The 26,796-nt window shown below is 37.8% G+C and overlaps 1 protein-coding gene across 2 annotated transcripts in view; it reads left to right on the plus strand.

Annotated features, from left to right (window-relative positions):
* The window catches only part of MAGI3 (membrane associated guanylate kinase, WW and PDZ domain containing 3), a 173,610-nt gene that overhangs the window by 114,257 nt on the left and 32,557 nt on the right, over positions 1 to 26,796 (plus strand). For both annotated transcript variants that reach the window (XM_067468086.1, XM_067468087.1), the window contains exons 10-15: positions 2,997 to 3,605; positions 8,611 to 8,657; positions 12,028 to 12,184; positions 15,963 to 16,054; positions 18,055 to 18,247; positions 21,816 to 22,013. In XM_067468086.1, coding sequence (XP_067324187.1) covers positions 2,997 to 3,605; positions 8,611 to 8,657; positions 12,028 to 12,184; positions 15,963 to 16,054; positions 18,055 to 18,247; positions 21,816 to 22,013 — 1,296 coding nt within the window. The remainder of the gene's footprint in view (positions 1 to 2,996; positions 3,606 to 8,610; positions 8,658 to 12,027; positions 12,185 to 15,962; positions 16,055 to 18,054; positions 18,248 to 21,815; positions 22,014 to 26,796) is intronic.

The following is a 26,796-nucleotide window of genomic DNA, read 5'->3' on the forward strand; positions in this document are numbered from 1 at the left end:
AGGTAGAAGACAGTTGGAAAAATAGGAAAATTGTCTCAGAGATCGATAGAATGAATCAATAAAGCCATGTCCCTGAGTCTGTAAGACCTGACCAGGGTGGTAGATGACAGGATGGCTCATTTATTCATGGAGTCATCATAAGCTGAAGTTGACTTGACAACTGTTAACAACAACACAACCAGAACTTATTGTTATTCATCATGTACAAAACCCATAAGGATCCGTTTCTTTATTCAGGGAGTTTTAATACTACGCTCTGATCTCATTTTGACTTCTTCCCTTCTTCATTGTGCACTACACAAATATGGGATTACTATCAGAATTTCTATAAATTATTGATTTAAGGTATACTTTATAAGGATCCTTTGGAATTTTCCTTGTAGAATAATAGAATCATGGAGTTGAAAGAGACATTGTGGGCCATCCAGTCCAAATCCCTGCCAAAAAGCAGGAAAATCGCATCCAAAGCACCTTTGACATATGGTTAACTTCTGCTTAACCTCCCCATGCTTGCCCTCTTTGTAGATTTGCAGGAATTTACCCTTATTTAAACATAGGAAGTATGCTACACTATCTCAGATACCCAAGCACAAGTACATGTGCTTGTATTCTACTTGAGAAGAAGGGGGCTGCAGTGTATGGAAAATATGAAGTACCAGCAGAAAATATGCATGCAGTATCTAAACACGTGGTGCATGTGTCTTTAACCCCGTTTCTCAAACCCAGGCTCCCTTGAAAAGAAAGACAGAAGCCCAGAAAGGATGCTTCCTTAACCCATTCTTCAAACCCAGGCTCCCTTTAAAGGAAGGAAGGAAAGGGTCCTGGGAAGGATGCTTCTTTAACCCCTTCCTCAAACCCAGGCTCCCTTGAAAGGAAGAAAGGAAAGGGTCAGATCTGTTGGACTAATGTTTAAGAATGTTTAAATTTGTTGTTTGTTTCAATTATTTAGGAGACAACTGAAGTTAGGCAATAATTAGAATACATTTTTTTAATTCATATTTGATTGATATTAGCCACATTTCCTGCTTTTCATGCATGTAAGTGGGGGACACAAATGAGGAAGTTCTCCCAAAATAAAAGAATAGCATACAATGCAATATAAGACTGGTGTTATGTCATGCATGGCTAAGAAACTAGAAACTAAATTTAGAAATTGTGAAGGAATCCGCAGCAGCTGTGACTTGCTCTGGTGTTAAACTGTAATTCAAAGAGACAGAATGATAAGATACACAACAGAGCATTAAAAATATCTGGCTCAGTCAGTTAAAAGTTTTGAAGTGAATAATGGATGGTGCTATGATTTGAGCTTGCAAAAGATCAATAACAAGTTGAATCTGATTAATCCAGCAGATTACCTCCTGTCAATATTCCTAACATTTGTGAGGGGATTGTGAGGAGAAGATAACTCTTGATGTTTCATTTACCTGGCTACACCTATGTTACTAAATGGTATTGACATGAATTTGCACACTTCACTGTGTGGGTTCTTTTGTCACCGCCATATACTAACAAGGGATGTGATGATCCAATTTAGTTGGGAAACACAGATCGGATTTCCACGGATTTTGAAGGTCCAATGTATATGGATGTCTTAAAACAAGTTTATCTCTTTCCAAATAGAACATAATTGAGATACAGGTTTAAGCTATTAAAAGTTACTGCAGAGAACAGAAACTATCTTGAATCCACATGTATTCCTAGACCTTTCATTTGAGGAGCACACTATGCATTTTGAAGGAACTTTAAGGGTGTCTGTCTTATAGGGACTGAGCTACGTGTTTTTTGCTCTCTTTTTCTTATCTTTATTTTGTGCCATATTTTCTTGTATATATACAAAAGAAATTCCCTATGTATATAGAAAAATAAAATGCCAAGAAGCTACTTTGCATACTTAGCAGGAGTGCTGTTTATTAGACTGGCTTCTCCAGACGGCCATAACAGCAAGGGCTCAACCACCATGTTTTTTTCACCCAAAAAGACCCACTTGGCTGCTGGGCTCAGCTTCTTCCCTTCTATTTGGGAGTATGTGGTGCATGTTTCCTTAAACCCTTTCCTCAAACCCAGGATCCTTGGAAAGGAAGAAAGGAAAGGGTTCCAGGAAGGATCCTTCCTTAATCCCGTTCCTCAAACCCAGGCTCTTTCGGAAGAAAGAAAGGAAAGGGTCCCAGGAAGGATGCTTCCTTAACCCCATTCCTCAAACCCAGGTTCCCTTGAAAGGAAGAAAGGAAGGGGTCTCAGGAACAGAAAGGGGTGCCTCGTAAGTTCCCCATTGCCGCCAATGGGCTGGATCTTTTGGCTGCCTAGCCAAAAACTTTTTTCCCCATTAGCTGATTTTCGGGAGGTTCCTGAAAATGAATCTGGGTACCCAAACAAATTTGGATACCAAAAACAGATCACTCTCCAGCTGAATTGCACAAGCCTACTGTTTATGAACTTGTCCATCATCAGAATGTGTGCATGGTATGATAAAACCGGTGGATGGAGATTTCTTTATGCTGGTTTGTTTTGTGAGCTGTTGGAAGTTTGTACACATATCCACTTGGATTTTGCTAAAAGAAAATATTTTTTAAGAGCAGAAGTGTTTTGTAATGTAAGAACTCCTTTTGTATAGCAATATATAGGAACAAGAGGGGTAGTCTGATTCATTTGGATTGAGTTATACTGGTATATGAACTCCAGCATGTAACATCTGCTTATTCTAATGTGAGTCATATTTCCCTTTCAAACCCCATATGCAGTCATTCCCTGAGTCTCCCGGAGATTAAGCTTTATATATTTAGAACTCAGTGGTTTTAACAGATCCAAAATACAGATTAAATGTAAGTCAAATCCTGTTTTGTAAAGCATATGGACACATGGAAATGGTACAGTGTTGTTCATTATTATTTTGAGTAGTTCTCAATGCTTTTCCTTGGTAAAGCTACTAAGATTATTATTATTGCAAGGTATGAAAATAGGGTTTTAAAAATATTAACAACCCTGTTTATTTTTAATAGGTGATGTGATTGTGGACATAAATGGTACATGTGTCCTTGGCCATACTCATGCTGATGTTGTCCAGATGTTCCAATTAGTCCCTGTCAACCAGTATGTGAATATGACTCTTTGTCGTGGATACCCTCTTCCTGATGAAAATGAGGACCCTGTCATAGATATTGTGACAGCTACTCCTGTCTTAAATGGACAGCCAATAACGAAGGGAGAAACTTGTCTCATTAATCAGGAATTAATACCTGGAACAGTGGTTTTGGACCAAAATGGAAAACCAGGACATATTTTGGTCAATGGACGCCTGAACGGGCCTTCGACAGATATTAGTGAACAGAGGGCTTCAGTGTGTTCTTCTGGTTGCTCTCAAACAGAACTGGTCACAATTCCTCTAATTAAGGGACCTAAAGGGTTTGGATTTGCAATAGCTGACAGCCCAGCAGGGCAGAAGGTGAAAATGATTTTAGACAGTCAGTGGTGCCATGGTCTTCAAAAAGGAGATATAATCAAAGAAATTTATCATCAGAATGTTCAGAACTTGACACACCTTCAGGTGGTTGAAGTGTTGAAGCAGTTTCCAGTTGGAACAGAAGTGCCAGTGCTTATTCTAAGGGGAGGTAAGAAATGAAAAATTTTAATATATCTTTAATTTTCTTTAATACACTTGGTTTTGTATTTACTGGTAATAATACAAGTTGTGTAAAGCAGGATGTTTGTTCCCTATCCTTTTTCTAAGAGTGTTCAGGTATTTTCTATAGAAGTGTTCTGTGTATTAAGCCTCCCTTTGGAATAAACTTTGTGGAGTTTTTTTAAAAAAAATTAAAGATGTGTAATCTATACATGTCAGCATTAGCATATGCAGTAATATAAATGGAAGGTGACTGAGTGCTGACAGATAATTTCTTGGTTTTTCCATCATTTGTCTCAGTTAATTGTTGATTTTCACTCATTTTGTTGTTTTGTTTCTTAACTTCTTCTTCAGGGCTAATTAATCAAATGTTTCCCATTAAATAGCTTTCCTTGTTGAGCTGTATTTTCCATTCATAAAATATTACTTGCTGTAGTTCCTCTGCAACAGCAGTTTGCACAGTTACAATATTCATGCGTAAATGGTCCTGATTGAAGTTGATACATTATACAGTCTTCTCAAATGTTATAATATTTGGTATAGTGTTGCTATTGTGTATCTAATTTGTGAGGATAACATTTTGTGAGGATAACATTTTGACATTTCCTTAGTATGAATTGATAGGATTAAGTTTTCCTGAGAGTATGCCACATTAATCTCATGCCCGCATCCCCTTAGCAACATGCTCTGATCATTTTAAAGTTCTTTTAGGCACTGATATTTAGGGTTTTGTTTTTGTTTTTGCTTTATTATTCTCTCTTCTATCCTGACATGTAGTACTTGTTCGTTTTTATATTCGAAATAAATTTTTTATATATACACACACAAACACACACACACATACAGTATATATCTATTTTCCATAAGTGAAGCTTCCAGTAAGCCTTTGAACCAATTGGAAGATTCATTTTGAAAACAAACTGTTGGTCACATCATGTATTAATAGGGACATCAATACTCCAGTAATACCGGCAGACATTCAGGAACTTGATGATGTAGCTGCTGACCTAAAGTTCTGCTGAGCTAAGTTATGGTTAACATATGCTTTGGCATATAATTTGCATTATGAACAATATCTTCCCAAGACTTGTCACAGTGAAACTTCAGCTGAGCATTTAAGTTTTCTGGAGAATTCACAAACCATTGTGATTTAACTTGACAGAAGTAAAATACCTTTTTGAGCATATTATAATACATAAAATAATTCAGAGGAAAAGTCAGTGCTGCTTTAATAAAGTTGAAGACAGTAGGAAATGAACACTGGTGGATTGGCACAAAGAAGTCACAGCCATAAGTTTACTAGACTTGTCCATTATTTAGGGAGGCCATCAAGATCTTCCTTTACACCCTTCGTCATTTCATATAATCATAGAATAATAAGAGTTGGAAGAGACCACATGCATATCTAGTCCAATCTCCTGCCATGCATGAAAAGCATAAAGTTCCCCTGACAGATGACCATCCAGCCAAGACAATTGTCTTTGGAGAGTGTCAAGGTTTTTCTCTTTATAAAAATATGCAATAAACATTAGAATTCTACCATATATACTTGTGTATAAATTAATTTCATATATAAGTCAAAGGAACATTTAGGAGGCAAAAATGATAGCTTTTCATATGACCAGTAGAGGAAAACAAGGTTAGAAATGTGGGGTTCATTCTGCAAAGAGGCAAAATCACCAGTGCTGCTCCTGCTATTTTCCCACCCAGATTTGCCGCTCTACTCAGAGAAGGGGATTGTTGCTTTAAAAAAAGTTAAGATAGAATATTAACTCTTATCCAAAAAAAGGAACCATCTTTTTCCTGAGTGGAGAGGCAAAAGGTGAAAGCTTAGTGTGATGTCTCGGCCTGTTTATTTCCCTGGAGTTGGACTGTTCCATTTTGCCAAGTTTAGGGGAGAAGCTTAGGCTCCCCCTATAGGCCGAGCTCTTTGGTTCAGCCCATTCTGCCTCAGAGCCTGGTGAAAGACTTTTTGGCTCCATTCTTTTTGGTCATAGTTTATAGATAGTTACCAGAAAAGTGTCTGGTCTGGCTTGCAGTCCAAACAGGCCATCCTTATCACATGTTTGCCAAAGCTTATAGATAAATAGTTCATAGATAATACATATTTGCCTTATAGATAGTTCATAGATAATACATATTTGCCATAGAATAGTTATATTTGCCTTATAGATAGATAGTTCATAGATAATACATGTCTCATAGAATAGTTATATTTGCCAAAGTTTATAGATTTTAGATTAGAATATATTTGCCCCAGAGTTTATAGTTTGTTACCTCAGAGTTTATTTTTCACTAATCAAACTGCACTTTTAAACCTTGATTATTTAGTAAACAATTGTTGAATTTAGTCTTGTCTCTAGTGTTTTATTTTGAGGTATTAAAGTAATTTATGGCATACCGATGGTCACTGGGAAAATAGCCAGACACATTTAGTTTCTCATTAGATCTTCCTGGTGTGCCATCATACTTAGCATGTCCCTGGCAAACCTAAAATAATCACTGACCTCCTTTATTCTTTCTACTGTGGTACCACTTCTTTTTGAATATTTGCACAAGTGGCATTTTTTTAGTGCTACCTTGCTTTGATATAGAGAACCGAGGGGGCTGGGATTCCTGTTATAGTGGGTTCTCCCCAGTCAGACTAAGGGCTAACTGTAGTCCATCTGGGGAGACCCTAAAAGATGCAATAATCACCTTCACTCCCCTCACCACTGCAGTGGCTCTTTAGTGCAACCTTATCTTGGCATGGAGAGCAGATAGGATTGGTGCTTCTTTTATGGTAAGCTCTCCTTGGATTGGCTATCTGACCACTTTCCTCAGTAGTCCACAAGTGGCCCATTTGTCTCTTCAAAGAAGACAATGGAGGAGGAGGAGGAGGCAAGTGGGTTAGCTGCAGACAACTGAGGGCTAGTGATTGGGGACCAAAATGAAGCCAGAGAAGGCGGGCAAAAGATGAGAAACCAGCCACCTCTCCAGCCACAGTGCAGGGATCCAATAAAAGCAGTGAATAAAGAAACACCAACAGTGATGGGGAAGATTTGGCTGGAAAGGTGGCTGGTTTTTTATCTTTTGTTTGCTTTCTCTGGCTTCTCTTCATCAGTCTACTGATCAACTGCCTGCCATCCATTGTCTGCAGCCAGCCAGCTTGTCTCTTCAGAGAATATAAAAGAAGAAGGTGGATGATGAGACAAGCAGGCTGTCTGCAAACTAACAAGGGCAAGTGGTTGGGCAGTGAAGAGGTAGGGAAGGCAAGTAGAAAACAACAAACTAACTGCATCTGAAGTACAGGGAATCAGCAGAAGCAGTGAGCAAAGAAACACTAGCAGTGACGAGGAATATTTGGCTAGAGAGGTGACTGGTTGTCTTTTGCCTGTGTTCTTTGGTTCCTTTTCATCATCCAACCAACCATGCTCAGTTGTACATATCCATCCTAATTGTCTCCTCAGAGAAGGTGAAGAGAAAGAGAAGGTGTATAAGACAAGGGGGCCAGCTATAGACAACAGAAGGATGACAGGTGGCAATGAGTAGCCCGAGAAGGCAGGCAAAATATGAGAAACCAGCTGCTTTTCCAGAAGCACTGAGCAAAGAAGCACTGGTAGGCATGGAGCAGATTTATATATCTAAACTGTTGTAAACCGCTCTGAGTCGCCCAAGGGCTGAGAAGAGCGGTATACAAATAAAGTAAATAAAGTAAATAAATAAATTTGGCTGGTGGTTTCTCGTATTTTGCCTGCCTCCTTTTGCTCCTTTTTGTCAACTGAACACCTAACCTTGGTTGTCCACAGCAGCCAATATATCTCGTCAGAGAAGGTGGATAGGAGAAGGGGAAAACAAGCAGGATAGGCAGTGAAGAAGAGCCAGAGAAGCCAGGCAAAAAAGGTCAGAAACTAGCTGCCTCTCCAGTTGCAGCAGAGGGATCAGGCAGAAGCAATGATCAAAGAAGCACTAATCTTGAAGAAGATTTGACTGGAGAGGTGAGTGGTTTCTTGTTTTTTGCTTGCCTGCTCCATCACCTTTTCACCAACCAATTGACTTACTAATCATCCTAGGAAAAGGTGGAAAGAAGTAAGAAGTGGATGAGACAAATGAGCTGGCTGTTGACAGCTAAGGACAGGGTGGCTAGGCAGTGATGAGAGGCCAGTAAAGGCAGGTAAAAGACAATAAAACTTTTTCCTCTCCTGCTTGCAACACAGGAATCCAGCAGAAACTGACAAGGGAGATTTCACTGTAGAAGTGTCTAGCTTCTTGCCTTTTGCCTACCTTCCCCGACTTCTCTTCACCAAGTGACTAGCCAATGAACTGCTCTCGGTTGTCCCTTGTCTCATACAAGGTGGAGAGAAGCAGGTGGGGGAGGAAAACCAAGGGTAGTCAGTTTAGGTGGCAGCATTCCTTTTTGCTCTCTCAGCCAAGGTAGGACGGAACCACCATTTTTCTGTCCAGGCATTCAAAAGGCCAGAAGCAGTTCCTCAGCAGACAGATGTACCACATTGACCTGTATGTTAGTTGACCCAGTTATTTTCAATTGATTAATATATGAGTATAAATGGTGAGTACTTGGAAATGACTTATATTGTTTTTTATCTTCTTCAAAACAATAATGGAAATAAGATCTATAGTAGGGACATTTATAATACAGTGGGGCCTTGGTATCCATTGGGATTTGGTTCCAGGATCCCCTGTAGATACCAAAATCCATGGATGCTCAAGTGCCATTATATACAATGGCATTGTCAAATGGCTTCTCTTTCGTAAAATGGCAAATCAAAGTTTTTAATAAAAAAAAATCAAGCCATGGATGGTTGGCTCCATGGGTGCTGAATTTATGGGTAGAGAGGGTTGCCTGCACTAATTTTCCTGTTTCTCAGAGGGGTGGGAGGGACTTGGCGTGGTGGTCTGAATTGGTGGTTGCCCAAACAAGACTCTTAGTATATAAAGTAATTATAGAATATAGCAGTGTGATGGTTTATATTAATATTTATTCTCTATTTTAGGCCCTTCCTCACCTGCTAAAACATCCAGTGTTGTGAGTATTGATAATGTGAGTACTGATAAGATATTTTCTGTAACGTACTATATCTTCTGTTTATGGAGGTAATTAGTTATTTGCAGCATTCATATTGGATGTCCTGCTGCTCCTGTTGAATAATTTTAATTAGAGTTTTACATATGTTCCTTCTGAAATAAAGATTTGGTTTAAACAGCATCTTTGAGTGTAATGAAAAACTCTGAATACTTCAGAGAAGGCTGTCAGAAATTGAGTGTATAGCAATTGCTTTACTTATAATACTTATCTTTGAATGAAGATTTCTTTTAGCCATGTAGTCCTGTATCTCTGGAATTGATTAAACAAAATGGCTGCATATCTATTTACATTTTCAGGACAATCTGGGAGTGAAATGAGTTCTGCTTATTGTCTCAATAGCATAGTGGTTCCCAACCTGTGTTATTAGAGAAAATGATAGCAAAGAAATGAATAGAATTAATCAGCAGCCTTTCTGTATTTTGCTTAGGAAAACCATTTTGAATCTTTTCTTTTATTGGTTTTCTGGAAATAGGGAAATTAAAAAGCATAGTATAGAAAAGGATTGGGAAGTTAATACATGCCAAGCAAACTGTGTCAGATAGGAACAAAAATTAAAGCGGTTGCATTTGGTTTTTCCAAAGGTTAGGGATGAGCTAAATGGTAAAAGTAAAATGGACATTTTTCTTCCATCTATAAACACCACTGCATAACTTTTCCAAAATATATACTTACACCCTAATAGAGCAAGATTGTTTAAAAAAACACATGGAGGCACTTAATCTGTTTTTAAACTTACCTTCTCCATGATTAAAACATGATTTTAGAAAAAAGATCTTTCCATACATCATGTGTGTTGCTACTTGTTTCTGAGTCATATGTGTGCACAATGACAGATGTCGTTAAACACATTCACTCTGCCAGTCTCTTCCTCTTTCTCATTTTTGCTGTCTTAATCTTTGATTTGTATTTTCAGTAGAGGGGTGAATGTACATTTTTCTTTTGTAATTCTGTTTCTTTTATAAAGTTTCATTGCTAAATAAGATTTTAAAAACTACTCTAGAGTGTGTTTACGCTGTGGTTGCCATGGCTCCATGCTTTTTTTTGATACTTATCCTATATACTCATGTATAAGTCTAGAAACATTCATCAAAAAATTAGCCCAAAAAACTGGGTTGGCTTATTAACAGGTCAGTGTGAGTACTGCACCATAATTTTTTTCAGAAAGGAACTATTACCGTCAAGGCAAGAGCTTAATCTGTCCCAGGAGATCCTAAAAGAAGGAAATAATACTAACCCTAACCCTATAACCAAGGCACAGAAGGCAATTTACAAAATTAAAAGAAACATAGTATTTCTTTTGATTTTTAAAAGCTGTAGACCTGTATCAAACATTTGTTTTAACAAAGCATTCCATTCTCAAAAGACTGTAAGGATAGGTTTTGCCTGCTAACAGAAGGACAGCAAAGAGCTTATCCTAGGGAATGAATTCATGAGCTTTGGGGCAACCACCCATCCAGAAGGTTTGGACTGAAACAGAGCCATTATTTTAGGGCTGTTCCAGACATGTCCTATATCCCAGGATGTAAACCCAGGTTTTCTGTTTATCCCAGATTATCTGGCAGTGCGGACTCATATAATCCAGTTTAAAGCAGAAAACCTGGGATCAGATCCTGGCATATAGAGTCTGTTTGGAAGAGCCCTTTGACTTGGTTAATATAACCACCCTTTCTGTCTGAGTGCCTCTGTCTTATTCACAGGTCTGCTTGCCTCAGTCATTGGTAAGTAGGTCAATCCTGGGACTGCCTTAAACTACAAGATGAGTCCAGCAGGGAAAAATATTGTCAATTGAATTGTTCTAAATTCAGACAGATTCTGATGCCTTTCGGGCATTTGTAGTAGCTCAGGACAAATAGAACAGTTTAATCTTTTCCCCAGAAAGCCCTTAAAATTGTGGGTCTACTTGAAAAACTTATATGTGTAAAAATAATGACTATAGTCATGTTTAGGGAATAGGGCTTGAAGTTAATTATGAAAACACATTGGACAAAATAGTATAACAGGAATTGTATCAGTGATTCTTTCTACACTTATGTCCCTATTCCACATATTGCAGATTGAGAGATGAGACCCAGCTAATTCTATCTTATATAAGGCAGTGTAGTAGATTCAGGGACAAGTTGAAATCTTCACAGCACTAGTATAGAGGAAATAACATGTAAAACAGTTACAGAGGAAGAGCAAGAATATTGTGTGTAGAGTAGTCCATCTGCAATCCTTCTCAAACGTTATAGTTGGAAGCACAGTGACATCATTATCTTAAATTGTAGCAGAGATATATGGAAAAAGAGCTGGGCAGAATCAGTTTGTATGCGGTGACAGTTTAACCAATTTAATATCAAATATAAAGGTTGTAATGTCATCTCATGCTTTTAGATGTATGAAATGTCAGACTCTGGACATTTTTAACTTATTGCCACTGCTGAAAAATACTTAAACCTCTTTAAAATATTTTTATTAGAATACAAATACAATTTCTATTATAAAACTACTTAATAGTCTAATCCACATAACAATAAACAAACAACCTAAATATAAACCAACAAAATATAAACATACATATCTACTTCAGTTATTAATAGTGACAATTGCATACCTGATAGGGGAACATATAAGTCTTCACTCCTGCAATTATGTTATGTACTATATTTCCCTACTTGTGAGTGATTCATTTAGACAGATATTTAATCTCCCATCTTTCCATTACTGGGCATATAAACAGTCTAGATGACATCATTTATTGAAATCATCTTCCCAGTTTTTTTCCTCGTTTTTGTATTTTCTAAAGTCCAAGAAGAAGAAATTATGGTTTCAATTGTATTTTAGTTTTTAAAATCTCCTCTCTCCATCCATGAATTTGGATCCAGAATTGTTTTGCTTTTTCGTAAGTTTACCACATGTGATAAAAAGTTAATCTTTTCTGGGGTTAAATACCTTTGCATCATTTTATAAAAATATATTTGAGAGTATAAGACAATGTGAATTTTAAATTTTCTCTTCACATTTCTCCTATTGTGCCATTTGTATATTGTGTCCTAAATTTTTGGCCACTTAAATCCCTTTTTAATTTTCTGCCTCAGCGTTGGAACATCCATCACTCTACTACTCATAGTTAACTATGCAAATTTAGAACAAGAGAAATCTAAGCCTGCTGCTATAGTTTAGCATTTCAGCATTAAAATCATTCCTGTAAGATTTTCAAATCTCATAAGAAATTAATAATAATAACTTTATGGAACATTTATTGAATAATGTTTGCCTTGCTTTTTCTCTTATTTCTTTAAGCCTTTAAAACATTATTTCACATGTGTTGTTTTATTTGTTTCAGAAAGTAGATAAGCAGGAAAATTCAGGAAGCCAAGAAGCCATCAACGAGTCAGCCCCACATCCCATGCCTTTTCCACCTATTGCTATGAGGTCGGCCTCCCCAAAGCTAGACCCTTCAGAAGTTTATCTAAAGTCAAAAACATTATTTGAAGATAAACGTGAGTACATAGACTTACATTACATTATGAACTTTTCAGTTGTAAAAATATTCTTTTCAAAAGTGATGTGTTCAAAATATATATTTCAACATTTCTCTCTTTCCACAAGATGTGCAGAGGTAAGCTATAACTTATTAGATTGGACAATCTTCAGGGAACAGCCTTCCACATATATATGAGCCACAGGTAAATGCAAATGGTGATCTGTTTTGATGAAACTGAAACAAATGCTAGAGGAAATGGGAACCCTAAACCATAGAAGATGGCTCTGATATAGTTCATTCACAGTAAACATGTTTCTCAGCTGCAATGTAACAACATTTTGTCAACATGGGTCACAGATTCTTTCAAACAATTGCAGGGTTGGTTTTAAAACTATCCTGCTAGTGGCTACAGCATCTGCCTGTGTGGTTTCAGAAAATGGTTGTGTATTCAGCAAATTTATGTTTTTCTGCCATAAAAATAATTTATGCATCTTCACCACATTAAAATGAGACTGTTTTTGACAGTTTATGACTTCAGTATTCTTTTCAGAATGTAATATTTCAAGGAAGAAGAGCACCTGGGTTTTGTTTTGTTTTTGTTTTTTTGGGGGTTTTTTTGGAAGATGTCTCGTGGAATATGGTGCATTTTAGAAAAAGATTGACCATAGGAATATGGTACATTTTAGAAAAAGATCCACAGGTTCATTTAGGTAACCTTAACTTTTTATCAAAAAGGAAACCATCCCCTTCTCTGAGTGGGGAATGGCAAGATCTTAGTCCTCATAGAAAACCTTTAAAAAGGCCCCAATCCTGTCTATTTTCCCTGCTGCACTGCTGGTTCTAGCCTCTTTGTATGTCTGGATGGTACTCGTAAAATGGTAGTGGTGACGGTCAAGGATAGCTGGCCTCTTGAAGAGGTGATGGTGTTTTCCAGATATTCAAAGAGCATGATAAAATGGTGGTTGGGGTGGGGGGGGGGATAGTTCTCCAGAATGACCCTCAACTTATCCGCGGCTCATATCAAAATCCACAATTTTGACCCCAAAACTTGCCCTTGACTTATACATGAGGTCAAATTGCACATGAATAGATGGGATGTTATCTAAATGTGCGTGTCATCTAAGTTTTAAAATTCTACTACCTTGCAAGAAACAATTGTATCAGCTGCTTTTGGGGGTTCTATTTTAGTTAAGGAAATGTGTAGTTGTGTGAGTCATCCATTCATATATTCACAAACTGCTCTGGGTTTCTTACATACATTTTTGGATTTGTTGAAAGAAGCAGAGAGTGCAACTAGAAAGAAGAAAGGCCTAGAATATGAAGCAGCTTTTACTTTATCTAATATACATATGTCATTTTTTTCTTTTTAGTCCATTTGTATCACACTAATGAAATTTGAAACAGTTGAGACATGTAATTTTATTTCAAAAAATCACATTTAATAATATTTTGAGTTGTATATTCTTTTAATAGTAACTAAATAATTCTTGCACACCAGCAAAATTAAACACTAACAATGGCAAGATGAAACAGTCTTTAACCTGCTTTCTAAAATGAGGTAACAGGCAAACAATTATGTGTTTTATTGCTGGGATACCACAACAGAAAAGAACACCAACAAATCTCTCCGGAAAATTACATGGGGGTAGAATCTCCTGCGTGCTTTTCACTGCTAGATTGCTGGAGGTAGATGAAGATTATATGACTATTCCCATTCCCATCTTTGAAGTGTTCCATATGTTATTTTCATTGCTTTTGTTCTTGGTTATTCTGACTCTAATGCAAATAATCTAAGTCTGTCCCTCAGAAACTCATTAGCTGGCAGAGAATTTCCTATGTAAAGTTAGGGGAGGGGAGCAATCAGCAGTCAGCTTCTGAAACTGACCTAGTTAATATTGTGTAACTGTCATCTAGATTTTGTTGGACTTTTCTCCCCTTCAGCATTTTTATCCTGATTTTGTTAACAAACATTTTGTACTATTTCTGTCCAAACATTTTTTTTCTTTAATATTTCAACTTATTTGATTAGACATCTTTCCTATGTTCGGAGAAATAACTTTGAACAAATAAAGTGATTTAACAGTAAAGGATTATTGAAAACATTGAGAGAAAGAAGTTGATTGCATACACTTTTGCACACTTCAGTCTCCTTCATTAGATGCATATACATCCATTACACACAGTTTAACATTGTGTAGTTTCATGCCAATTGATAAAACTGCTACACATTCTATTTTGAAATAGATATTGACACTGGGAAGCTTAAGTGTAATCTTTCCTCAAGATGACAAGTGTATAATGTGGAGTAGTTGCATCCTGGATTAATATTATCATAGAATCACATTTATTTAATTAAATACATATATTATAAGAATACCAGTGGTGAATAACTTGATTTCACGTCCAACCTTGCAAATAAATTCACAACCACAAACATTTTCCAATGTGCCTATATATGATACCTCTATTGTTTTTTCAAAGTGTTTCAGCATTTCCAAAATGATAGAGAAGTGACATTGACCATTACTAAAAATTATTCTCCTCCATGGCATGCTTGTCTGAATGTTTGACCATATTAAAGGCATGGTTAAGGGCGGGGAGGACTCTGGTTCCTGCAAATCCAAAGCCTCCCCTTGTCTGCCCATGCGATGCTTATGGTGAAGGATGTTACCAGCAATTCTGTGACATCTAGAGCAGGACTAGGTGATTGTCAGGAGCTACAGCATTCCTTCATTTTTGTTGGATCAGGGTAGTTTCCTGAGTTGTTAATCCCTTGTAGGGAGGGTTGGAGGCTGAGGGCACATCTACACAAACTACTTAATGCAGTTTGAAAGCAGCTTGACAGTGTGGATGATGAATGCCATCAACATCAACAGCAATGCACATTAAGAACTTTACACCAGGATGAGCAAGTTGAGGAAAACCCTGAAATAGAGCCAATAATGCACATCAGCACCCCTGAGTGTAAATTACATTGCATGGCAAACCGATTAAAGGACAGCTGCACCAGCAATCCACACATGCACATTGCAGCAGAATTAGATATAAAAAAGATTACTCCATGACTGTGGAGTTGTGGGTACTGTGGATTTTGGAACTGGTTTGAGGCTACCCCCTGCGGTACGCATAAGCACTATCTGGTTCCAGGGCTTCCAATGATTCAGCATGCACACAATTAATTTTTCACTACAAAATAGCCATTGGAGAGTACCATTGACCACTGGAATTAAGTCCATCCTCATTTTTTCTCAAGGCCTCTAGACACCTTCCTTCAGCCTGTGCAAATCTTTCTTTAAAATAGGTGCCAAATGGAATAAGAAATCCTTTCCTTTCCTGGTTTTAAGAAAGGCTGAAAAGAAACTTAAAAAAAGAACAAAGAGACAGTAAAATATGAAGGGCCCCCCAATATGTAATAGCTAGTGGTGTGCTTCAGGGCTTAGTGAGTGCCAATAGTCATTGGGGGCCAGCCTCCCTCCCCCCTTCCATTTGGGATGGTGATGATGTGATGGTGGTGAAATTTGAAGGGGCTGCTAAAACAGCCTTCTGCAGTCATGGGCTTTTAAAAACAAAAAAACAAAAAAACCCTGCTGAACTTAGACGGTATGTTACTTATCTTAGAATAATTTTTGATTTAATGCCACAAATTATTAACTGTCATTTTTAATAACGTGAAAAGTAATGGTTTATAATGGATTTTTCTCTTCTATAAACCAATGTAATGATTGTTTACGTTGTTGTGTAATGACCATTTAGTTTCTTTGTGCAGACACAGTTTTTTCTATCTTTTTAACTAGCTCCAAACACGAAGGATTTGGATGTCTTCCTTCGGAAGCAAGAGACAGGCTTTGGCTTCCGGGTTCTTGGAGGAGATGGTCCTGATCAGTCAGTAAGTAAACTGCTGCTTATTTTGGGGCTAAGTAGCTTATGCCCTTAATGTTGTCTTCATTACTAAATTACTCTTCTATATTATAGCAGTAGTTCTAGCAGGTACTTCTAGCAGGTCATTTTTTTAATCTAATATAATGGTGCTGAATAGGAATAATACTTGCATAATACCTTACAAGTTCTGCCTGAAATGTATGAATAAATTACTTTTAATTTTATTAGATGTATTGATAAGAAATGTTTGGTTGCTGGTTGAGATAAAAACTATTGGCATCCTTCACAAAGAAGACATCAGATTCCCAGATCCCTAGATTTACACTCATTTTAAGCAAAATAATCACTGGGAGTGATACGCATTAGCATTTGAAAAAACCTTTTGAAAAGCAATTTTTTCATTCACTTACTATTGGGCAAGAGAGATGAATTCTTCCATAAATTTATTAGGAAAAGTAGAGTGTGTATATCAACATAAATATATATGAAAATAAGCATAATTTAATAGACGGGTTCAAATCTGGATACAGGAAAAGTAATTATGCAAATGAAGAACTGATAATTAAGTACATACAATATTTATTTAATTATTGACATTTTACCAAGTCCCTTTATACAGTATTGGGAATATTTAAAAACTTGATGAAATGACAGAATTAGTCCTGTTAACAGGTGCATAGAAGATGTGATGGCTTTAAGTTGGAGTATGAGCTTTTTAATGGCTTTCTTAAATACATGTGTATTATAGTGATCATGTCTAATAACATTTAGTTGACATACGTATATGCTCGAATTGACATCATTAGCTACATTTTCCTATTTTTCTCAGGCAAAAGCCAGTGGGGATGAGTAAGCAAAGCTGTACTATGAAGTCATATCACAAAAATGCTTCAACTAAATTTTACCAGGTGTTGGTGGATTAGTTAACTCATAGGCTATCACTTGTTTTGAAGCATTCTCTATTTCCTGTAGTTGAATATCCTTGCACATGGTCTATGTTGGAAATATTTTTTAAATGCTCATTCTTGTGCTGCTTCCAACATTAAGGCCAGGATACACAGATTCTACTATGTGAGCAGATGTAGTATCTGTACATGCATGTAGGAGGAGTTATGAGTTGCTTGTTTCCCTTCCCAAATGCATACTTTCAGGTTAGATTTCATATAGTAACAAAAATCTCTGACCCTCAAAAACAGCTTCAAAGTAGGTTTAAAGAGCTGCAATGAGAAGAGGAGATGAGAAAATCTGTGGTTTACCCACTGAGCACCCTACCTGATCCTTCTTCTCTAGATAAAAACAAAAATAAACTACTATTTGGTCAGAAATTGTTATACATTTTATATGTGTTCATTATGTCATGTTTAGGGCTTTAGAAAACAATAAGCTGACTAGTAAGAATGTCTACCAAAACTCCTGTAGGTCAGGTTTTTTTTTAAATTGACACAACCTGTTTCAAAGGCTTTGATAACAAATTTATAATAATTGACATATCAACTGAGTCATCTTGTCTCTCCCACATCTCTTGTCATGAAAAGTTAACATAAAATAAATTTCTTAATTTTTTAAGATTAGTGTTTTGATAAGTTTTCTTCATTCCTAACGAAGACACCAAAAATAGAAAGACCTCTGCGTATCTTTGAAGTCTTAGTGATATATAGATAATAAAGTTAAAAGGGCATTATCAGTCAATAATTATTACCACATCTTAAACTCAGCTGAGATGAAAACAAGTTATAGCAGATGCTAATGCATTGGGGCTGTGTACCTAGGGATAGCATTTCAGGTAGAAGACAATTTGCTGCATTTGCAAAAAGACTTCAGAATCCAAGAGGCAATCACCTATTTCTTGAGTGCTAAGTAATGTTAGAAATACCATTGTTCCTAGACTTCTCATTTTTGTTAAAGCTAATCACACACATATTTACATTGTAATTGGGATATTGATTTTTGGAGTGAATGTCCTTTCATACTTAAATATGTTCATGTGTCTGTATCCTTTGCTACTAGATCTACATTGGAGCCATTATTCCACTGGGAGCAGCTGAAAAAGATGGTAGACTCCGTGCTGCAGATGAACTGGTATGCATTGATGGTATCCCAGTCAAAGGGAAATCACACAAGCAAGTTCTGGATTTAATGACTAGTGCAGCACGAAATGGCCAGGTGCTGTTGACTGTTCGCCGAAAGATCTTCTTTGGTGGTAAGTGCCATTAGCTATCAGTTAAGCCTCTTCTTTTGCACTTGATGTTATGTGATGAAGCAGTATATTTCAGCCACTTTGAGTCTCATTTGTAGAGAGAAAATTTGGGGTATAAATAAACAATAATAACAACAACAGTAATAAAATGTTGTCCACTATTTTTGCCACCTACTTTAGAAGAGTTAAAGTATGTTGAGTAAAAGAAAAATGACATAAATTGCTGCAAGACAATGTGTCAGTAAGGCACAGTTAATACTGTATTTCTTCTGCAAAGAATGTAGTTTTGTATTAGCTGCAAGGACAAAAAGCCCATCTGTTGAATCCAGATTGATAAATTGTAGTATGTATAATTCAAGCTCCAGTTATTTCGGTAAGTCTACTCTAAGCATGACTCAGCCTGGATCCAATCCTATATATAGATTTAATTTAAGAAAGCTTCAAAGGGAAAATGTCAGAGGGGACCTTCTTAATCATTCTTCATCATCCTCCAGTGATGCTGAGATAGGATTGCCTATGGTTCAAGAAAAGTGTTCCCTCTTCTTTACTTGGCAGCTCCGAATGTTTTTGGACAAACATTTTTTTATAAATTTTATTCATTTTAATCATTCTGTGAAAAAATGGTAGGGGAAGCAGCTGAACCCAAGAGGTGATTTCCATGAATGTCTGGACTTAATTCTTTTTTTGTAGCCTCTCCATGACCAGATATTATTGAAGGGGGTTACTTATCAACATGATTCTTCACTGACTCATCATTGGATCCCTTCCCATTTGGGGACAAAGATATTGGCAGTATTTAGAAACACCTGGCTTCAATTCTTGAAAGTAGATTTAGACTCACTGTCTTGCCAGTGTTTGTTTTACTATTTCTAATCTTTCTCAAAAACCTCTTGATGCCTGTTTAGGGATGCAGAACAAAAAAAAAACTCTTAGTCTCTGAAATGGAGGCAGAATGCTAAAGGCTGATTCCTTTGTGGCTACAAGTTTTCATATTTCACCAACTTTAAAACTAATTGGAAAACTTCCAAAACTACCAAGATAAATAACACTTTCACACATCTTAGACTGATGCTCTTAGCCAACAAACAACTGGGAAACTTGTATGCCATGCCTCATTGTGCTACAAGGATAACTGTTTGTTTCCTCTACTTTTGGGGTGTGAGTGAAAAAAAATCTACACATTGGTATGACATTTGAACTGGAGAGAGCTTCTGTGAGTAAATTTGGTATGCTGTAGCATAGCATTAGACATTACTCTTTGAAATTCATTTTCTTTGTTCTGTATTAACTGCTGTCAGCCAGAAATATGATACTTTCTGTCATCAGAAAATACTGTCTGAGGAGTTCATTAGAGATGTTAACCTTCTTAGATGCAGACACTAATCTCCAGGAAGCAATGGACGTGATGAGAGTAATTGGATTTTATACTAAAACACAGGGTACATCGGACATCTAGCCTGACATATCTTCAAATTCGAATCATGGTTATGATAGCCAGGACCTATGGAAGCAGCAGGTCAGCATCTGGAGAGCTGTTTGTGCTTCAGATCAGCATTACTCAAAGTAGTGGTTCATGTGCTTGTGTTGATCCCTGAACATCTGCTGACAGCTCCTGGAGAACTTTCCAGAAATAATTGTAGCCAAAGGGTGCAAGTGTAGTACCAGTCCCTGACACACTGTGGAAGAGTCACTTACTAGTCCCATATTAGATAGAGTAAAAAGTACTGGTGCCAATAATATCTAGAATTTGACCAAGATTATACTGAAACTGGATATGAGTCAGCAGGTCCTACATGTTCCATAGAAACAAAAGTTAAGTTTAGCATGGAGTTCAGGTCAACTGTATCTTACTCAGCCATTTTTTCTCCTGGTTTACTTTCTTTCCTGTGCTGCCTCCACATGCAAGGCTGATCATGCAAGGCTGATAACTAGGGATTTTCCAGAATTCCCATTGCAACTACCCAAGCAAGTCTATATATAGCACTCTTTACAAATAGTCTATCCACTATTGAAACAGTTTGTGAGCCACTGTGAACCCCCACTGCCTGCCAGATCAGCTTATATTTTCCATGTTACCCATTGGCTGAGTTATGAATGGAATCTACCTGGTCTGTTTCCTTTGTGTTCCCAAAATGAGAAAACTGTTGATCATTCATTAAAATAAAACATCTATAGTAGAATGGAAATTTTTAAGCAGCAAAAGGGACATTAACAGAAGTTTGTATGCATTATATTTGTATTTTACCTGCTGGCTGCTGTCAGCATGGTGTTTTATAGAACTATGAGATCAGACTGAGTGTAAGCAACCACCTGGAGAGTAGGAAGATATTAACCAAAGAAGAGCAATTTTTGTCTTTGAACCTCAGCATTCATTATCAGCTTATATTATTTTGAGACAGATGTGTGTACTTCATAGTACTCCTTGAGTGCACTGTTGTTACATTGCTCCTTAAGTAATGGAAAAAATTGTTTAAGCTTCAAATGGACTGGAGCCATGCATAAAGGACAATAGTTTGCAAATCGTATGATGGATGATTCAATAGTCTTTAAATCCCTGGAATAAAGTTTTGAGAGATATGCCAATAGGAGAAGACATAACTATTTGCAAAAAAAAAAAATGTTTTAATTGAGACAAATCTTTATTTCCCTAGTGACCAAGAATATGTTACTGATATCAGTCCTGGAATGTTCATACTTTTGCCAAATAATGTGTTTGCATTCCCTGCAGTTTGATATATACTACAGGGACCTTAAAAAAGATTCCAGAGTATAAAATAAGGAGAAATTAGTACATTGCTGTAGAAACATAGAATAATAGAGTTGGAAAAGACTGCATGGGCCGTCTAGTCCAACCTCTGTCATGTAGGAAAAGCACAATCAAAGCACCCTAACAGATGGCATTCATCTTCTACTTTGGTCTGTTTCTCTTGTTAGTCTCCACATACTGTGTGTACTTTACAGTCATTTAAATTCTATTTTGTGGTATAGTTTTAAAGGCATTCTGTTTTATAGCTGCTCTGCACCTATATCTTCTTGATTCTGTCAAATACAGCGGTGTTTATTACTGTTAATTTAGCTTCATATTGATAATAACATCCAGATTATCTGCTTTGAACTGGATTATATGAGTCTACACTACCATATAATCCAGTTCAAAGTAGTTAATCTGGATTTTGTATGGCAGTGTAGAAGGGGCCTACACTGACCATATAATGTAGTTTCAGACTGCATTATATGACATTGTGGATGGAGCTTAAGTGAGAGAATGAGGTTGATAGCATTCGCTTTCATAGACTAAGTGTGCGTCTACATTTGTAATATTAATGCAATTTGACACATTTTTAACTGCATTGGCTCAGTGTTGTAGAGGCATGGATGTTGTAGTTTGACATGGTCTTTAGCCTTCCCTTTGAAAGAGTGCTGGTGCCTCACCAAACAACAACTCCCACAATTCCGGTAGCATTTATTACTAAATATCTTTGCATATTAATATTCCAGAGTGACACAGCGATGTCTTGGGATTTGCTGATTTGCTGATTCATTCATGCTCCTATTTTTGTGGTGTTTGTAGTAGAGAAGCAACCAGAAGAAGACTCATCATCTCAATCTCAAGTTGCCATTTCCTCCCAGAATGGCTCTCCTAGACCAAATCGAGTAGAGCTACTTAGTAAACAGTTCTCAGAGGCATATGATGTTTTGCTACAACGAAAGGAGAATGAAGGTTTTGGCTTTGTGATCCTTACCTCGAAAAACAAGCCACCACCTGGTGGTAAGTACCTAGAGATCTCAGCGTCACTTCCCAGTATAGGTGAGCTGTTACCATCAAGCACTAGCACTAATATATTGGGAAATGGTGACCTATTTCCATGCTTTGGTCACATCCAAACCTGCCTGTTATTGGAATGCCCTTGAAGACTATTCAAACAATAGTCTAGCTGCTGTCATTTGACCCAGGTGAATTTTCCATCATTGCTGATCACATCTGGAATGTGAAAATTAATAAAGACTGCTGAGATTTCATCATCCACTTCCTAACAAACAAGAAATGGGAAACCACTAACTTCAAAAGCACTAACCTCTGACCATTTTCATGGAAAGAAAAATTAGAAATATTCTATTGGCTATAATTGGAAGTTGTTTTTTCATCATTAGTTTCTGATTACACTATGTAACAAAATTTGGGGGGGGGGGGGGGGGAATCTGTTCCTGGTTTGAAAGTGTTATTCCTGTTCAATTGTTTCGGTACGTACTTGTGTGAAGTAGTTGTTATACTCCAGAAACTTCATTTTTGTGGCTGCCACAAACTATGATGAATTGGTTGAGACTTAATTGAAAAACTATAGTAAAATGTGCTGCAAGATGTTTTTATGATGGAATCAGTTAGGAAATGACATTTATAATCCAGGAACAAAAATTGTATTACATAGTTTTATTAAAGCAACCACTGGTTGCAGGTCAACTGAAAGGAGGCAGCGTAGACAAACATGCTGCCCATTGAGAAAAAGCCAGAATTCTCACCTATTCTGTTTTTTTGGTACATCTAAATATATCTCACTGCTTCAAAACTTCATTTGGCTCAAAAGACCAGCTTAATTGCTATTTAAGCCTGATAGTTAGGACTTGCACCCTTCAATATATACAGGTTGAGTATCCTTTTTTCTTGTAGGGGTGTGTGTGTGTGTGTGTGTAAGATAAGAAAGATAGTGTCCATGGAGAAGATCATTTGTCCTGTGGCACTTGCTTTTAGAATTGCCTCCCATTATAGCATCAATTCTTGTGGGGTTTCTGTGCCAAATAAAAATATTTTTGTGGTCCCATATTCCACAGGGGAGTAAATATACTTTTTTACCAAATTCCCTCTGTGTGGCATGAGGAGCATTTTCACTATGTGTCTAGCCCCCAAATCATTTTAAACCTAGGCCATGCATTTTTTTAAAAAAGGAAGTGACTTCTGGGTTTATTATTACATCACTCATGGCCAAGTATTATTGAATTCTGGGTAACATTCTGATGTAAAGAAAGGCATCTCTCAGATCTGAAATGATCCAGTGTGTCCCTCAAAATGGCAAAAATGCCCCAACACAGTCTATTCAGAATTTTGAATAAAAAGATAAGACTTTTAATGTTGAAATGTTGAGGGGAGGGATGGTTTCCGAGAGGTCTCCGCTAGTATGCGGGGTCCCGCAAGGAGCCATTCTCTCTCCTCTGTTATTTAATATCTCTCTCCTCTGTTATTTAACATCGCACCAGTCGGACGACCACTTGCCCGACTGGTGCGAAACTTTGGGCTTGAGTGCCAAAAGTACGCTGACAACACTCAGCTCATTCTGATGATGGCGGACCGGCCGGACTCCGTACCCGAAAATTTCCATCAGTGCCTTGAGGCCATTACTGGATGGTTGCGTGCCAGCAGGTTGAGAGTGAATCCAGTGAAGATGGAGATCCTTTGGCTGGGCCGTCCGGGTGGGAGGGAGATCCAGCTGCCTACTCTGCATGGTGAGACACTACGTCCGTCATCTTCTGTAAAGAGTCTTGGTGTTTTATTGGACAGAGGCCCAGGTCTCTGCTGTGAGCAGATCTGCGTTTTTCCATCTATGTCAGGCTAGGCGACTGGCTCCCTACCTATCTAGGAACGACCTGGCTACAGTGATCCAGGCAACGGTCATCTTGAGGCTTGACTACTGTAACACCCTCTACATTGGCCTTCCTTTGTCAGTGATCCGGAAACTGAAGCTGGTGCAAAATGCGGCGGCTTGTCTTCTCGCTGGGGTGCCGGCAAGGTGTCGTATCACCCCAATTCTCCAACAGCTGCACTGGCTACCGATTGAGTACTGGATCACTTTCAAGGTGCTGGTACTAACCTTTAAGGCCTTATATGGTCTGGGGCCGACGTACCTGAGGACCCGCTTATCCCCCTACCAACCCCAGAGATTACTTCGGTCTGAAGACCAAAATTTGCTTGCAGTCTCTAACATCTGGACCTATCATTTGTCATCTACTAGTAATAGAGCCTTCTTGATTGTAGCCCCTTATTTATGGAATGCCTTGCAAGTTGAAACTCAAACCATCCGAGACCTACTTGCTTTTCGGAAAACCTGTAAAACTTTTCTTTTCCGGCAAGCTTTTGATGGGTGAGCAACCCGGGCTATGCCTGTCCTCGCTGCCTATTGTTATTGTTGTGGTTATTTTTAAAGCTAACTGTTGTTTTAATCTTTTTCTGTAAACTGCTCCAAGCCAAATTGGGAGTAGCAGTATACAAGTTAAATAAATAAAAATAAAATAAATAAATGGGAGGAGTACAACTTTCTAAGATCTCCTGGGAGGCAGTACGCTTCTCTAGCCTCTGACAATTGTGAAACATAGTGAAAATGCTCCTCATGCCACACAGAGGGAATTTGGTAAAAAAGTATATGTACTCCCCTGTGTAATACGGGACCACAAAAATATTTTTATTTTGCAAAGGAGGGCCTTCGCACAATTAAAACTTGTGTGCCAGCTGTGACCATACCTCACAAAGTCTGACTTGACCACGGTGGTCCATGCCTTAGTTACCTCTAGATTGGACTATTGTAATGCACTCTACATGGGGCTTCCCTTGAAGACAGCCCGGAAACTTCATTTAGTCCAGCGCTCGGCAGCCAGAGTTCTAACTGGGGCAGATTACAGGGAGCGGTCAACTCCCCTGTTTAAGGAGCTCCACTGGCTGCCGTTCATCTTCCAGTCCCAATTCAAGGTGCAGGTCATCACCTTCAAAGCCCTAAACGGTTTGGGACCCACCTCCCTTTGTGACCACATTTCCTACCACAAACCTACAAGATCTCTTCAATCTTCTGGAGAGGTCCTCCTCTTGCCCCTTCCACTATCACAAGCCCAATTTGTGGGTACGAGGGAGAGCGCCTTCTCCGCTGTGGCCCTCCACCTTTGGAACCCGTTACCTGGGGAGCTCAGGCAAGCCCCTACCCTAGCAGCCTTTAATAAGGCTTTAAAAACTTGGCTCTTCGAATGCGCCTTCAGAGAGTGACCACTCAACCCATTTGCCTATTTCCATCTACAGTTGTCCCCTCAATAAAGTACCTTCAGCAGTGACCAAACTCCACTGCTTCTTGGGCTTCTCTCTCATAAATGCACTTTTTATTCCTAACTCTCCCAGGGTTTTAAGCTTTTAACATTTTATCTCATACATCTGGCCCACCCTCTGTGTTTGATTTCATTATATTGTTTTATATTGTTTATTTTATCTGTTATTTTATATATTTTGTTACGATGTTTTTTCCTGTTATTTTTTGTCTAATTGTGTTGCTTTATTTTGGGCTTGGCCTCATGTTAGCCGCCCCAAGTCCCCTTTGGGGAGATGGAGGCGGGTTATAAATAAAGATGATGATGATGATGATGATGATGATTATTATTATTATTATATTCACAATATAGAATTATAGCACTTTAACTGCTATGACTCCATCTTATGGAATCGTGAGTTCAGCAGTTCATGGAGGTTCATTTAGAATTCCCAGCCAGAGCCCCGCAGTGCCTCACAACACTACAAACCCTAGGATTTCATAGGAAGGGGCCACCACACCACACTGTGTTTGGATTTTTTTACCTGGTTTCAATAAATAGACTCCAGATAATGGAACTGACTAATTTTTATTGCAATATAGGATATATTGGTACTCAACCTGATTACATGTCTTCAGCTCAAACTTCTGCAAAGGACAAGAGAATAGCCTGAAGGACATTTTTTAAAATTAATTTGGTAATACATCTCCAAATATTTCTACAATCGTTCATGTTCCAGTACTTATAATAGAAACATTTAATGTCTTGTAAGAATATATTTGAAAACCAAATTGCTGTTGCTATTCATCTAGGGTTTTCCTTCTGTAAGTATCCTTTGAAATATTTTAGAAAGTATGTTGATTACGTTTGTTCTGTTCCTAAAATTCAAATAGAATATGGAGAATGGAATGACAGACTTTTTGAAATCCATCAAATTACTTCCTGCAATCTTTTGCTGTGATGCAGGTTGTCTCTTTTTTTCTTGTTTGTTTATTTATTCATTTTTTTTCAGCAGATATTCTAATAACATTGGTGGCTATTACTGGAATGGTGTCTGACTCTCCGTAGTTTGGGTTGTTTTGAGCTTTTTGGGCCGTATGGCTGTTTTCTTGACATTTCGCCTGCATCTATGGCTGGCATCCTCAGAGGTTGTGAGGATCTTCTGAGGATGCCTGCCATTGATGCAGGTGAAACGTCAGGAGAGAATGCTTCTGGAAAATAGTCATACAGCCCGGAAAACTCACAACCCAGTGATTCCAGCCATGAAAGCCTTCAACAATACTCTCTCCATAGTTTACAATTTTCAGACTTCCTATGCTTTTATTTTTACAAAAAGTTTGTTCTTGAACTCCATTTTAAAGTACCTTGCCACAGTGCACTTTGTGAAATAGGAGGTGGTTATGAAAAATGAGGTACAGTTGTAGTACTAGGTCACTATTCGGAGATTCTTCATTCTCCTTTCTGAAGGCAGTTGCTATGGAAACGATTGGAACTGG

The sequence above is a fragment of the Anolis sagrei genome, chromosome 4 (genome assembly GCF_037176765.1).
Source record: "Anolis sagrei isolate rAnoSag1 chromosome 4, rAnoSag1.mat, whole genome shotgun sequence".
In the NCBI taxonomy this organism is placed as follows: Eukaryota; Metazoa; Chordata; class Lepidosauria; order Squamata; family Dactyloidae; genus Anolis; species Anolis sagrei.